The sequence below is a fragment of the Sorghum bicolor genome, chromosome 5 (assembly GCF_000003195.3).
Source record: "Sorghum bicolor cultivar BTx623 chromosome 5, Sorghum_bicolor_NCBIv3, whole genome shotgun sequence".
Lineage (NCBI taxonomy): Eukaryota > Viridiplantae > Streptophyta > Magnoliopsida > Poales > Poaceae > Sorghum > Sorghum bicolor.
Window position 1 is genome coordinate 3,810,019 of NC_012874.2, and position 13,837 is coordinate 3,823,855.

Here is a 13,837-nt window from a genome sequence, read left to right on the forward strand (position 1 = left end):
CAATCTCTAAGGGTTTTGCATAATTGAGTTGGCAATTAGCCAAAGTGGACATGGCCGTGATTTTTTTTCCTTCGCGTGCGCTCGCGATCATCTTTGAGTGCGACTTTCCTTCACGTGCGTAAAGTCGTCGTCGGTTCTCGCTTTTTCCTCATAGGTTGCGCCGCCAATTCTTTCTGCTCCCCACCGCTCGTTGCAGGTGCCGCCGCAACAACTCGTATCAGACTCGTTGCAAGTGACGCTCGTGGTTTTTCTGTCGCGATGGAGTCCCTCGCGAGTTCTGCAGCGAACAACGACGATGGTGTTGCTCGTGATCGATGGACCATATATGGCGCGAAGAAAAGTCCGGGTTGCGCGGGGGACCAGGAGTCGCGCGCGATTGTCCTTTTACCAAGCCGTGCGCGGCTTGGCATATATGCCAAGTTTGCTCTCTCATTACCAAGTTGCCCAAAATGCAAACTCCAAATACAAAACCATTGGATATCTCTTTTTGTGATTTTTGGCAAATTATAATAATGCAAAGTCCAAATACAAAACCCTTGAAGATGCTCTGCTTTCCAAATTTTTTTTGTCTACAACACACAAGACACGGGTCCCTAAGCAAATTTACTTTTAGAGCTCTAAGGTCCCAAATTTCAAATCTTTACAGCCCCTGTTTAGATCCATTCTTCTATAATATGCTTATTTTTCCAAAATTTTTGGCTGTTTGGATACATTTAAATAGGGCCTTAGTAAATTGTTTGAGTTGCTCCTAATATATATATAAAAAATACACGCAGATCTCGTATATGGTACTGCTGCATTTACTGTTTTATTTATTTATTACCGGAGATGCCCTTCCCAGCGAGCTAGCCACACGAGAAAATACCACCAAACCGCCACGCCCTCCTCCGCCTATTTAAATACCGCGCGCGGCCTCCAGTCCTTGTCCTTCCACTCCCCACTATCCTCGCCTCCTCCCGTCCCGTGATCCCGTCCGTCCCTCCCGCTCCCCGAATCCCGGAGCAACCGCCGCCCGCCGCCATGGACAAGGCCGCGCTGGTGTCCGAGAGCACCGACGACGTCGGTCCCGCGGGCGGCGGCTCGTCGTCGTCGTTCTCGGGGCTGCGCGCGTACGGGCGGGCGCTGGCGCAGACGCCGCGTCGGCTGGCGCGGCGCGCGTGCGCGGCCACGGCGCCGCACGAGGAGATGAGCCGCGTGCGGGCGCGGTCGGGCACCCGGATGGCGCGCGCTCTGCGGTGGTGGGACCTCGTCGGGCTGGGGCTCGGCGGCATGGTCGGCGCCGGGGTGTTCGTCACCACGGGCCGCGCCGCGCGGCTCTACGCGGGGCCAGGGCTCGTCGTGTCCTACGCCATTGCGGGGCTCTGCGCGCTGCTCTCCGCCTTCTGCTACACCGAATTCGCCGTCGACATGCCCGTCGCCGGCGGCGCCTTCAGCTACCTCCGCGTCACCTTCGGTGAGTGAGCACGTATACTGAGCCGCACTACCGTACCGCCGCCGCCGTTGCAGAGCCACTTTTGGCGATGTCGTACTCGCCGGAATTAAAAACCTTGGCTGGGCTTTGGCATTTCCGATCGATCCATTGATCAGCTGGATGGGAGTTTTTGTTTTTTTATAGTCGCTCGATTTCGTCTGGGTTCGATCCTGTTCGTGCGATTTACGGCATTGGGGACCGAGACTGACGACATATGCTGGACTGATCATACGTTAGTTGAGAAGGATGGTTTTGTTTTCTCATTAAATATTTGATGGTTATCTCAGCCAAGTGCATACGTGCTCTCTGCTCTCTGCTTTCAGCTCGTCAAGTTGCCAAATAAAAACTACTCCTGTATATAGTACAAGTATTCATGTCTCATGTGTATGAGTGAAGCCACCTTAAAGTATCCTTGAGCTGTCCCTGTTGATTCTTTGGACGTCTCTTTTCTTTTTTGTTAAATGTTAAAAAAACTAGAGTGATTTTCTATCTCCGACACCGTATACTACCTCTCCGTCCTAGAATAAATACATTTCTAGCTATGCACTTAGACAAACGTTTGTCTAGACACATAGCTAGAAATATGTTTATTTCGTGATGGAGGGAGTCCTTGATTGTTGACACTGTTTTTGGTTCTCTCTCTTCAGAGTTTCTCTACATTTATAGAATCTATCTAAAGAAGACCAACTTTCTCTAGACCAATTTTTCCCCATTGAGATTATCAGAAACACCAGCATGAACAACAGAGGAATGAAAAAGTTTGATTGCGACTCAACAATTTTTATGAGTGACTCACACAAACATCCATATCCAAATAATGCTGGAGCCTGGAGGTCCCTTTCAGCAATCTTCAGCGGGAGGTTCGCCCTTTTGGTCCCTCCCCTCATGGGACCTGGACTTCCTTCCAAGAAAGAGCTAGATGCAGCCATATATGCCACTCGTTTTCCACAACCACTATGAAAAACTGCCCTGTCCTTAATTTGGATGCCACTCTCTGCACTCCATCCATGTAGCTAGCAACAATGGACAGCGACTGCTCCTGCTGCTAATACTACAGTAGTTAGTATATGCGTGCATCATGCATGTTTCTTCAGTCCAGTCCAGTCCATGACCAAGAAAGAACCTGCTGTGTGGTTTGCCATGGCATGCAGGGGAGTTCGCGGCGTTCCTGACGGGGGCGAACCTGATCATGGAGTACGTCTTCTCCAACGCCGCCGTGGCGCGCAGCTTCACGGCGTACCTGGGCACGGCGGTCGGCGTGGACGCGCCCAGCAAGTGGCGGATCCCAGTGCCGGGCCTGCCCGAAGGGTTCAACCAGGTGGACCTTGTCGCCGTCGGCGTCATCCTCCTGCTCTCCGTCTGCATCTGCTACAGGTCCGTCCGTTACTATGTTGACTACTGTTACTTACCTGTGTAGTCAGAGGTCAATGCCTGGGGTGTGTCATTTCATTTACCTTTTTTTTGTTTTTTTTCTCTCAAAAGAAATATTTTGCTACGGAAAAAGGTTTTGCCTACAAGTGTCATTGTACTTGTCTTTTCTCTTGGTTCTCAGTCTTGTCTGTTCTGCACTTGCTGTAACAGAACTTTTTGGTCCTTTCCTGCACAGAGTCCAAACTTCAGTTCAAATATTTTAGTATCCATTATGGACAATTTGATCCAATTTTTGCCAGATTGTAATAGTATATCTTTTCTCGTCCAATTGTTCATCACCTCACTGGTGTAGGTGCATCTGGTGGTTTTGTTGCTGGTTTCATTGCTTGCTCTGCTCTAATCTGAAACCAGTTCAGTTGTGATCTTGTTCAGAGCAAGTGGAACCGATTCGCATCTCCGGTTCTATCTTTTCTGGAAAATTTTAATATATTCTGTCATCTGAAAGGAGATATTCTTGCCCATCATCCATTCTGGCATGAAGCAAAGTTCATTTTTTTCCAAAAAAAAAAAACCTCTTGTGGTAATGCAAAACAAGTGTTTTTTTCCCCGGAAGCATCTTCATCCTCATCGAAATCGAAAATTCGACAAATAGTTTCGTCGTCGAAGCGTTTGCCAACCATTTTCCAGATTTCCTGATGAATGCTGACGACGACGATACGAATTCCTCCTCCTTTTTTTTCCCATGGCGGCGGGCCGGCGCAGCACCAAGGAGAGCTCGGTGGTGAACCTGGTGCTGACGGGGGTGCACGTGGCGTTCATCCTCTTCATCATCGTGATGGGGTTCGTGCACGGCGACGCGCGGAACCTGTCCCGCCCCGCCGACCCCGTCCACAACCCCGGCGGCTTCTTCCCGCACGGCGCGGCGGGGGTGTTCAACGGCGCCGCCGCGGTGTACCTGAGCTACATCGGCTACGACGCCGTGTCCACCATGGCCGAGGAAGTGGAGCGGCCCGACCGCGACATCCCCGCCGGCGTCTCCGGCTCCGTCGTCCTCGTCACCGCGCTCTACTGCCTCATGGCTGCCTCCATGTCCATGCTCCTCCCCTACGACGCGGTACGTCAGTCAGTACGCTTGCCCTGCCCTGCCTGCATGTCATCCCTGACGTACTACTACTGTTCAAGTCCCATGTGGAAGACGACATGAGGTCGGCAGCCATGGCACAGTGACAGTGCCAGTGTGCCACTCTGACACTTTTGGGGATGTTGGTCGTGCGATCTGGGACGAATCTGCTCTCTGCTGTCCCAATCGCAATCGCAGAGGACGGACGCCCTGCAACTTTCTGGGATCGAAAGAATCAAAAGAAAAAAAAAAGCATCTTGGAATTTCACTATTCTGCTTTCCTGGTGGACATTGGAGACAAGGACTTGTGGCAGATTTCTCACCTGGTTTCGGATGCTGTGTGTTTCCTGTCGTGCAGATCGACCCGGAGGCGCCGTTCTCGGGGGCGTTCAAGGGGCGGGACGGGATGGCGTGGGTGTCGAACGTCATCGGCGCCGGCGCCAGCCTCGGCATCCTCACGTCGCTCATGGTGGCCATGCTGGGGCAGGCCCGGTACCTGTGCGTCATCGGCCGCTCCGGCGTCGTGCCCGCCTGGCTCGCCCGGGTCGACCGCCGCACCGCCACCCCCGTCAATGCCTCCGCCTTCCTCGGTGCGTTCCTTTCCTGCCTCTCTGCCCTGTCAGTCAACGCCTCGAGCTTCTCATGAGCAGAGGCGACAGCCGACAGCGGCGAGCCGCCGCGGCCGCGGGTCTCCCGCGCCGGCTCCCGTGACGAATCGAACAGGTCACGGGTTTCCGGGGCCCTGGTCGTCGTCGTCGTCGGATCTGACTGGATGGCAACGAATCACATGAATCCAAGCGCCCTGCTTTGACGATCACTGAGCGTTGACAATGTCCGTGCAGGCCTGCTGACGGCGGCGCTGGCGCTGTTCACGGAGCTGGACGTGCTCCTGAACCTCGTCTCCATCGGCACGCTCTTCGTCTTCTACATGGTGGCAAACGCCGTCGTGTACCGCCGCTACGTCGGCGACCCCTGCCCGGCCGGCACCGGCACCGCACACGAGACGAGGGCGTGGCCGACGCTGGCGTTCATCGGGGCCTTCTCCCTGATCGCGCTCTCCTTCACGCTGCTGTGGCAGTTCGCGCCGGGGGGCGCCGCCAAGGCCGTGATGCTGTCGGCGACCGCGGCGGCCGCCGTGGCCGTGGTCGCCGCGTTCCAGGCGCTGGTGCCGCAGGCGCGGGAGCCCGAGGTGTGGGGCGTGCCCGGGATGCCATGGGTGCCCGCCGCGTCCGTCTTCCTCAACGTCTTCCTGCTCGGCTCGCTGGACCGCCCGTCGTACGCCCGGTTCGGCTTCTTCTCCGCCGCCGTCGTGCTGGTCTACGTGCTCTACAGCGTGCACGCCAGCTACGACGCCGAGGAGGGCGGCGCCGCGGCGGACGGAGGCGCCGGCGCCGGCGACAAGCTGCAGGACCATGGGTGCGAGGTGTAGCAGAGTCGTTGACGTAGGCAGAGGCAGACAGCGCAGACTTCCTTGATCTATCTTTAGCTTTGTTTTTGTTATTAGATTATTATTAGATGTTTTAACTAATTATTATCATCGAGTTAGTGCTGATGAATGTCTGACATCCTTGAGAAAGAAAAACATACAAATAGAGACAGAAATGACAAGCAGATGCAGATGTAGTTTGCAAGATGGAATGTGATTACATAAATTCTTCATCTTTTCTATAATTACGGGTGGACTGAAAAATAAAAATCGCGCAATCCTGCTGGTGCCAGTATATTTACCATAGAAATGTTTTCACGATGTAAACAAATAATTTAGTTTTGCTATATCATGACTCGCGAAAAAATTCTCTCCGCCTGAATTTCGTGAGCAGGAGTTCCACTTCCACACAACATTAAGGGCTAGTTTGGCACGGCTCAACTTCACTAGTAAAGCTGTTTTTTTTAGAAAATGGCTTCATGAGTGACTTTCTAGATGAAGCTGAGCTGTTTTGGAAAAAGTGTTTAGCAAAATAGCTTCGCCAACTACTTCATCCATAGTTGAGAGAGAGGAATGAGGGAGAGAGTTGTAATAAGCTACTTTTTTTTCAGCTTCATCCCAACTTATATCTTTGTGAGAGGAAAGAAAAAACAGCTTCACCTATGAAGCTATTTTGGAAATAAGTGTTTGGCAAAAAACAAAAACAGCTCACAACAGCTCATGAAGTTGTTGTGAGTTGTACCAAACAGACCCTTAGTGTTTGGTAAAAAAAACAGCTCATAACAACTTCATCTTATGAAGCTGTTGTGAACTGTACTAAACATGCCCTAAATGTGTTGTAAAAATCATGTTAAATATTATGTCCCCATCCGTGAGCTTTTAGGTAGACAACTACCTATAAATTACACTAAAATAACATCCGTAACTCTAGTGCAAGGTAAATTCGACATAAGTTAACAGTAGGTAAAATTGGGAGAGAAAACTTTCGCCCTGAATCTTTAGTTACACCTATTTTACTTAGAAATTGCACCCAAAATAAACACCACAACTCTAATACAAGTCCATTCTAAATCTAGCACAAGTAAACATTAACTTCTTTTTTTTTTTGCAAACGGGCATTAATTAAAAGTATTGTGTCGCAGAGAAGATTTTTCACTCAAATATTTGCTTATTCCTTTAAGTATAATAACTTGTCAACCGGACAATACATATAGAGCATCTCCAACACGCTATTTACACTATTTTTATGTAGTAAAGTTCCAAAAAAACTCAGTTCAACAGGCTATGTATTAACTGACGCTCACTCTTCCCCTCCTATTATCCTTTTCTATTGGGCCAACGGACGTCTACCTAACGGCACTCCTCTCTTGCTAAAGATGACAATGGGTATAGATTACCCGCGTGCCAACGGGTAAAAACCCAATAGAGTAAGGGTATGGGTACAACTTTATGCCCGCGGGTGTGGGTGCGGGTTTGTAGTTGAATCCAACGGGTAAAAACTTGTGGACATAGAAAACTTGTACCCGTGCCCGCAAACCCGTAAATCCACTCCAACCTCGTGATACGTAGATCCCTTCTTATACTATATATAAAGAAAGTAACATAGTTTTATGATTTTCTCCCTCATATCTATTTATATATAACAGAATCATTTTTATGTTGGTATAATGGTGGGTAGTTTTGATTTTTATACTTAAACTTCTTTCTATAATCTATGCATGTATTATTAATTTATTATTATGTAGGTTCACGGGTGCGCACGCGGGTATTTGTGCCCGTGGGTACGGGCGTGGGTGTAGACTTCTATCCGTGGCGGGTTACGGCTGCGGGTTTGGAATTCAACCCGCGAGTGCGAGTCTATATATCTCGCACCCGCGGGTAAGGTGCTCGTTGCCATCTATATCTCTTGCTAACGGATGTTTCTTCGAGCGCTAGTCCTGACGCCGACCATCAACCTCTCATCGCTGGTTGCCACTAGCCTCTTCCTCCCTGACCAACACTCGGCACACTGCCCGATGCATTCCTGCCGCCACTCGGCATCTTCTTGAGCGTCTGTGTCCGCCCCGTCATGCCATCATGCCTCTTCCCTACCAGCACGTCGCACCTACTCCCCGCTAGCACCATTGCGCCTCCTCCCCACCGCCGCATCCGTGGACCCTGCTCCTCCTACCCGCCAGAGGCCATGCATGGCGAGGCCGTAGGGAGTGCTCCACCTACTTCCTCCGACCCTTCCTTGTCGGTGGACGCCTTAGTGGTGACCCTCCCCCTCGAGGGCTCGAAATGGGTGAGTTATTCAGTGGTGATGGCCGGAAGAAAGAGAATGAGATGTGAGTCCCACATGTCATTCTCTACTAGATAAATTTGGTAGAACTGTTTTGGGTAGTGTTGCTGGAGAAAATAAAACAAAATTAAGTTAGTTCTAGCATAGTTCAATTAGCTACCTAAATAGAAAAATAGGGTTACTCTCACAAAATTGAGCTGAGGGAAGATTTTCAACGGGGATGTGAAAAACAAGGGTTGGCTGCAATTAATATCAGTCCATGGAGGTGATGGAGTCTCGCACGGCACGCTGCATTCTCATCGTCGTCGCTGACCTGTGACGACCTGACGTGACCAACAAGCACTGGCACTGCACCGCGCACTGCCGGCCGGGAACGGGACGAGATGTAATCTTGACCTGAAAATTACGTCGCCGTCAAGATCGATGCCCCGGACAACAACAAGCGAAAGGCACGTACAACACCATGCTGCGTGCGTGCGGGGAAATCGGTCAAGATCACGTACTACGACGACGACGACGGACGGTCCGCGCCGCGATCACGTCGTGATCCACTGATCCGCCATTCCCCCCATCGATCCCAAACGAAGCCGGCAGCTCCGGCGCGCGCATGCGTCGCTGCCCGTGTCTCGCTGGTTGCCGGGGCGGCGGCCGTGTGTGGACAGCAGGGGTGGCGGAGCTGGCTGGTGGTGGCCGAGCGACGGCTCCTGTGTACAGCAGCCTCTCGAACCGCACCTTTAATTTTATGAGTGGCTGGAGATATGAGCATTAGGGTCTTGCACCTTTTTTTTTTCTCCCCGTTGTGTTCGCGTACGTAATGATGATTGAGATGAGCATTACGGCGGTGTTATTGCACGTCGACGACGATCGATCATCATATCCAGTTTATGTCATGCCCATGCATGCATGCTAGCTAATCTTGTGAAGATTGTGGGGAATGTGGAGTGCCAGTTGAGTACTTATAAAGCAGCTAGCTATAGGTCGTTGCTTTTCGCGCGTCGAATGGATCGGAAGTGAGGGTGACAGCATATCGCTCGGAGGAACCGGCCGGCCGGCCGGCGATCTGGATAGCTGATGCAGGTGGCAAACGCAGGGTTCACCCAGCTTGAACAGACGACGACGCCGCCAGAACAGAAGAAGATGTAGATTGCGTTTTCAGCAAAAAAATTTTTGTGTTGTGGCTGCAAGCAGGTAAGTAGCAGTCGTTGACGTCGTCGGCGGGCAAGGCAAGCAATGCAACCAAACCATGGATCGATCCATCAGTCAGAACAAGAGGACGCACCGTCGTCGACGACGGCAGGACAGTGAGGGTCCTAGTCGAGGAAACCCGGTTGGCCGGCATGCATGTGTTGCGAGATAATGAGAACACATTTGTAATAAAAGTTTGGCCGGCAGGACGCAGTTGTTGCAAAATCCATAGAGTTGGAGAGGAAATTTTTTTCACTCAAATATGATGATATATCAAACATCAGAATATATATTTTTTTTCTTATAACATGCCCATAAAATTCGGATACAGGGAGAGTTTTTCAACTGGAGGACCAAAACTGTGAAACTAACCTCGGCTGCAGTTAATCAATACTCACTCCATATCCATGAAACTATATGAAGTCGCACGCACGGGGTTGCCATTCTCCTCTGCGCGCTGACCTGTGGCGAGTGACGACCTGATGACCTGACCTGACCTGACCTGACCAAGCACCGCAACGCACGCACGGAAGATGTCCACTGACCACTGCCGGGGACAGACAGAATAATGCAATCTTGACCTGAATTAATTACGTCGCCGTCAAGATATGATTCCCAGCGACAAGCCGAGCGTAAAGCTATATACTAGCCGGCCGCCACCATGGTGCGTGCGCATCAAGAGATCACGTACGGCGGGCCGCCGCCGGATCACGTATATTATTCACTCGCTGGCTGGTGCGGCCGGGGTGCCGGCGGCCGGCGCGCGCGCGCAGACGTCGCTGCTCGTCCCGGGGCACGCACGCACGGCGCCGCGCGGAGCCGCGGGACGGCGGAGACCACGCATGCGCATGCGCATGCACACGCAGCTTCGTCGAGACCCTCTGGCTGGTACACGTCGGTGGCCGTGAGCTGAGCTCGATCGTGGCCCCTGTCCGGCCGGCCTCCGCACGTCGCGGCCGGCCAACGTCTCGCTCCACGTACGAGTACGTGGCTGGAGAGATGAGCAATATATTATATAATTAGGGTCTTCCCAGACAGAACATGGCTGGAGAAGATGAGCTTTTTACTTCTGTGGAGGAGAGAGAACTCCGTCCTCCATCTCGGCCGTCACCTCGCCGCAAGTTGACGCCGCCGGGAGACACAGGCAGCAAGCAAGTCAACGGCGGCGCATGCATGCACGGTCGTTCTGCCTGCTCTGCTTCCTTCACATCACTGCCGATCGATCGGTCGGTCGGTCCGCTTCCGCATGCCCATTGACGGCCCAGATACGGAACAGCGTAGGGCTCTTGGGCGGGGCTGTATCCACGCTGTAGCTTTAGGTACGGTAGGCCTCTCACAGCCTGAGTGATCCTTGCAACTGTGTATGACGTGTACCTCAAAGTGGTCACGTGTTTTTTTTTTCTTGTTCTCCTAGTCGCGAGTGAGTTGTAAAGAAAACTAGGAGCATTCTCCGCGCGTTGCTGCGGGTATGAAGGGAGAATATAAATATAGCCTCACAGTAGTATATTGAGTCATCTATATATAATTTTAGTAGTCAGCTTCAGAAGAGAAAAAGAAGAGATCACGTGAGAGAATAATTGCTAGCAGTATGCATGTATGGTCATGTGTAGGTAGTTGCACCCATTATTGAAATCATTTGTGAATGGACACTTAATTGCATGTAGAAGCAGGAGAAGTGGATGATGATGTGGTGTAAGGAGGTGTAAGAGAATTAGTTTAGTGGGGTTTGTCTTTATAGGATATATAGATACTTATGTTCTGATAAAGTATTTGTTTCGTAGAAAAAAAAAAGGCTATATGATCAGCTTCTCAAGTGGAGTTAAAACTGTTTTGGTGAAACGTTTTACTCCTAATAGTTCATGAAAAAATTAATATCTTTTTCCTTTGCGAAATGAATATCTATTAGACCAACAAAGACCATTGGTCCCGTTTTATATAAATCAAAAGGGGGAACCATTAAGTTCAGAGTGCCCAAGGCACAATCCTCTGAGCGATCGACGGTTCAAACAGACCCTCTGACACGAAATAAGGCAAACCCTCTAGGCCAACAGTTCTTGGCGAACGAGAAGACAAAAGAACAAGTAGAATTACATCCCAAAAGAACGCTACACAGAGCGCTAAAGTCATGATGACAAGATAAAGAACGAAAGCATTGCACAGCTAGCCTTGCCCGCTTTGCTCCAAATGTCCTGAAAGTCTTTCTGCCGTCTTCGAAGCCCATCTCTTATTTGTCACCCTTCTCCTATTTTTCTTTCTTTCTTTCTTTACCTTCTCTCCTTATCCGCTTGCCCCTCCACATCTGCAGCACCTCCCTTGCCTTTGCCTCAGCTCCACTCGTGCTTCTTTGCCACCACCTCGCATGAAGGAACCTGTCATTTGCCCTACGCTCTGCTCTGACCATCGCCTGCATCGCCCTTGCGCAAAGGAGGAGCAATTTTGGAGAGGATCCATGTGTGCACGGACGGAGTAGCTTGGGAAGCCATTTTTTTGCTCTCATGGTCGATCCTGACTCCAGCTACATCTAGTGTTTTTTCTAGGCAGAGTGTAGAGCGGAACATAGAATAATTACTAGTTGGACTAAAAATTAGCTTAAATTAATTGAGATTAGCTAGTTAGTTGGCAAACAATTAGTTAAAGATTCGGTTAAAAAAATTAGTCCATCTATTAACCATTTCTATTTAGATATACTAGAGCTAATTTTAACTAAATTTTAGCCAGCTGCTCTGAAAGGAGGGCGGTCCAAGCCCGGCATAGAATATCCAAGGAGCTGTATATTTTTGGGAATCGGAGAATATGATCGCTAAGCTAGCTATTGCTGTCAAGTGTCCGGAAAGATGCATGGCATCGACAACGAAACTTGCCTAAGCAAAAAAGGGCCGGGGATCTGGATCAGAACGAGAGGACGGTAGGAGAGTGAGGGTCGCATTGCCGCGGATTCGAGGAAACCGGTTGGCATGCATGCATGTGTAATGTGTTGCAAGATTTTCTAGATTCGGCATGTCATTGTCTAACCATAACTGTATATAGACGGAGTGTGATCTTGTATTGGGCTGGAATTATTGGTCAAGTCGTCTGTGTGGTGCCCCTGCTTTTGATTCATAACAGAGGTCCAACGCAACTCGCGGCTTTTCCTTCTTCTTAGAGATGCAAAGCAGGCAAGTTGCTTATGAACTTGTAAATAGGCTTGGATTTTACGGGTTATTCAAAAAAAAATTAAAACTATTCACAGGTTCACGAGTAATTTGTCTTTGCATCGTCCTTGCTTTTTCACCTTTACCTCTGAACGTAGCATTGATTTGTCATCAAACCTTCTACCTCATTGCCGCCCTCCTAGTTGTCTTTGCGTTGTACTGCTCAAGGTTATGAGATTCACACCAAATGGGCCAAATTCCATTGAAATTCATCCAACTTGGCAAGGTCCGGACAAAATAAAACTGGTAGAAGCAAGTTTGGCCAGATTTGAATTTTGTGGCCCCCAAGATCCATAAAAACCCAAAAGATACATCCCCTCAGTATTAAAGCATGAACCTCGCTCCAAAAAGCCTAGATTTTTTTCATTTTCCCCTCCTCTCCCTTGGCGGCCGGCAAATAGTGAGCCACTTTAGATGTAGTGGCGCGGCAATGACTAACCTCACCTTTGGCCTCCTCTTTTTCCTCCACCTTTGTGTTTAATCTCCTACTCATGGAGGTTTCACGAGATCAAATGGTGAAGCTTCATTCAGATTTGTTGTTCTTATTTCTTCAGTTCTCTTCCCTCTCATACATATATTCTCTGTTTGTCCCTCGTGACGCGTGTGCTTTAGCACTGAACAATATGGTTAGATGTGGCGATGATGCGATTAAATTACAGCAATGCTATTTGTGTAATAACCAGGGGGCAAACTATGAACTTGAGTCAAATTTTGGTAAAACAAAGCTAAACCATGGTCTGAATTTTGTCTGTTTGATAGGCTCCGAAGTTTTTATTTTTCAATATTCCTATAGAACCCTGATCCCGCTGACCACACCTGACGTAGCTGAGTAGCTGACCCTTAGTGTACATGGTGGCGCAAAAGATTTTCCACACGCCGAGAGCAAGAAAAAGATATTGACCTGAAGCAAAGCAAGCACCGAAGCATGCAGGTACGTCGTCGTCAAGATTCCACCGGAAAATCGGATCAGAGGCGGCACCGGCGCCGCCCGTGCATGCATGTCATCATGTCAACATCACATGCGCGGCAATCCGGCGACAACAGCAATCACAATCCCGATCCAAATCCGGACGAAGCGCCACCCGCGCGTAGACGCAGCTAGTGCCCTGCCATCTGCACCTCACTCAGGGATGAGGTAATATACTTATTTGCGTATATGAATATTGATATTATTTAATATATTTTAAGTTAAATTTTAAAAAGTTGACTCCTCGAGAAATGAGATGTGCATTTATTCGCGAACGGAGAGAGTATGTTTCATACTTAATACAATGGTTACAGGTACAAGTGTGCTTAGTGGGAGTCACATTTAGATATATAATAATAATATCTTTATGATTTTATTACTCTTTTTGAGTCATTTTGACTTATTAGATACTTAACAAAAGTTATGGATCTAAATATAGTGTATGTCTAAGTGCATAATAAAGACTATATACCTTAAAAAGTCATAGCGACTTATAATTTAGAACAGACATGAATATTTCTCGCTCTACAGAATTCCTACACATGTGTGATATCATTTAGTTTTCTATTACAAGAAAACAACCACTCACGCTTGAGGCTCCTACTAAGTGGATTCTGTTTTTTTTTTTGTTCTTTTAGAGGAAGTTATTCTGTTCGTGCGAAACTGATTTAAGATCGCTTGGGCCAATGTAGCAATTCATGTCCCAAAATCCAACAACTAAGTGAGGCCTAATAAACTTGTGGTCTTAATTGATGGTTGCTTGCACACGAAGCTGGTTTGCATATGATACGTTGCCCTAATAAAAGGCCTGTATATGGCTCCCGG

General features: G+C 49.2%; 1 protein-coding gene across 1 annotated transcript; it reads left to right on the top strand.

Annotated features, from left to right (window-relative positions):
- LOC8058562 (cationic amino acid transporter 6, chloroplastic) lies at positions 945 to 5,675 on the top strand. Its single transcript, XM_002448972.2, has 5 exons — positions 945 to 1,453; positions 2,623 to 2,845; positions 3,605 to 3,956; positions 4,321 to 4,552; positions 4,805 to 5,675. The coding sequence occupies exons 1-5, from the start codon at positions 1,021 to 1,023 to the stop codon at positions 5,389 to 5,391; spliced, it is 1,827 nt and encodes a 608-aa protein (XP_002449017.1). The 5' UTR covers positions 945 to 1,020; the 3' UTR covers positions 5,392 to 5,675.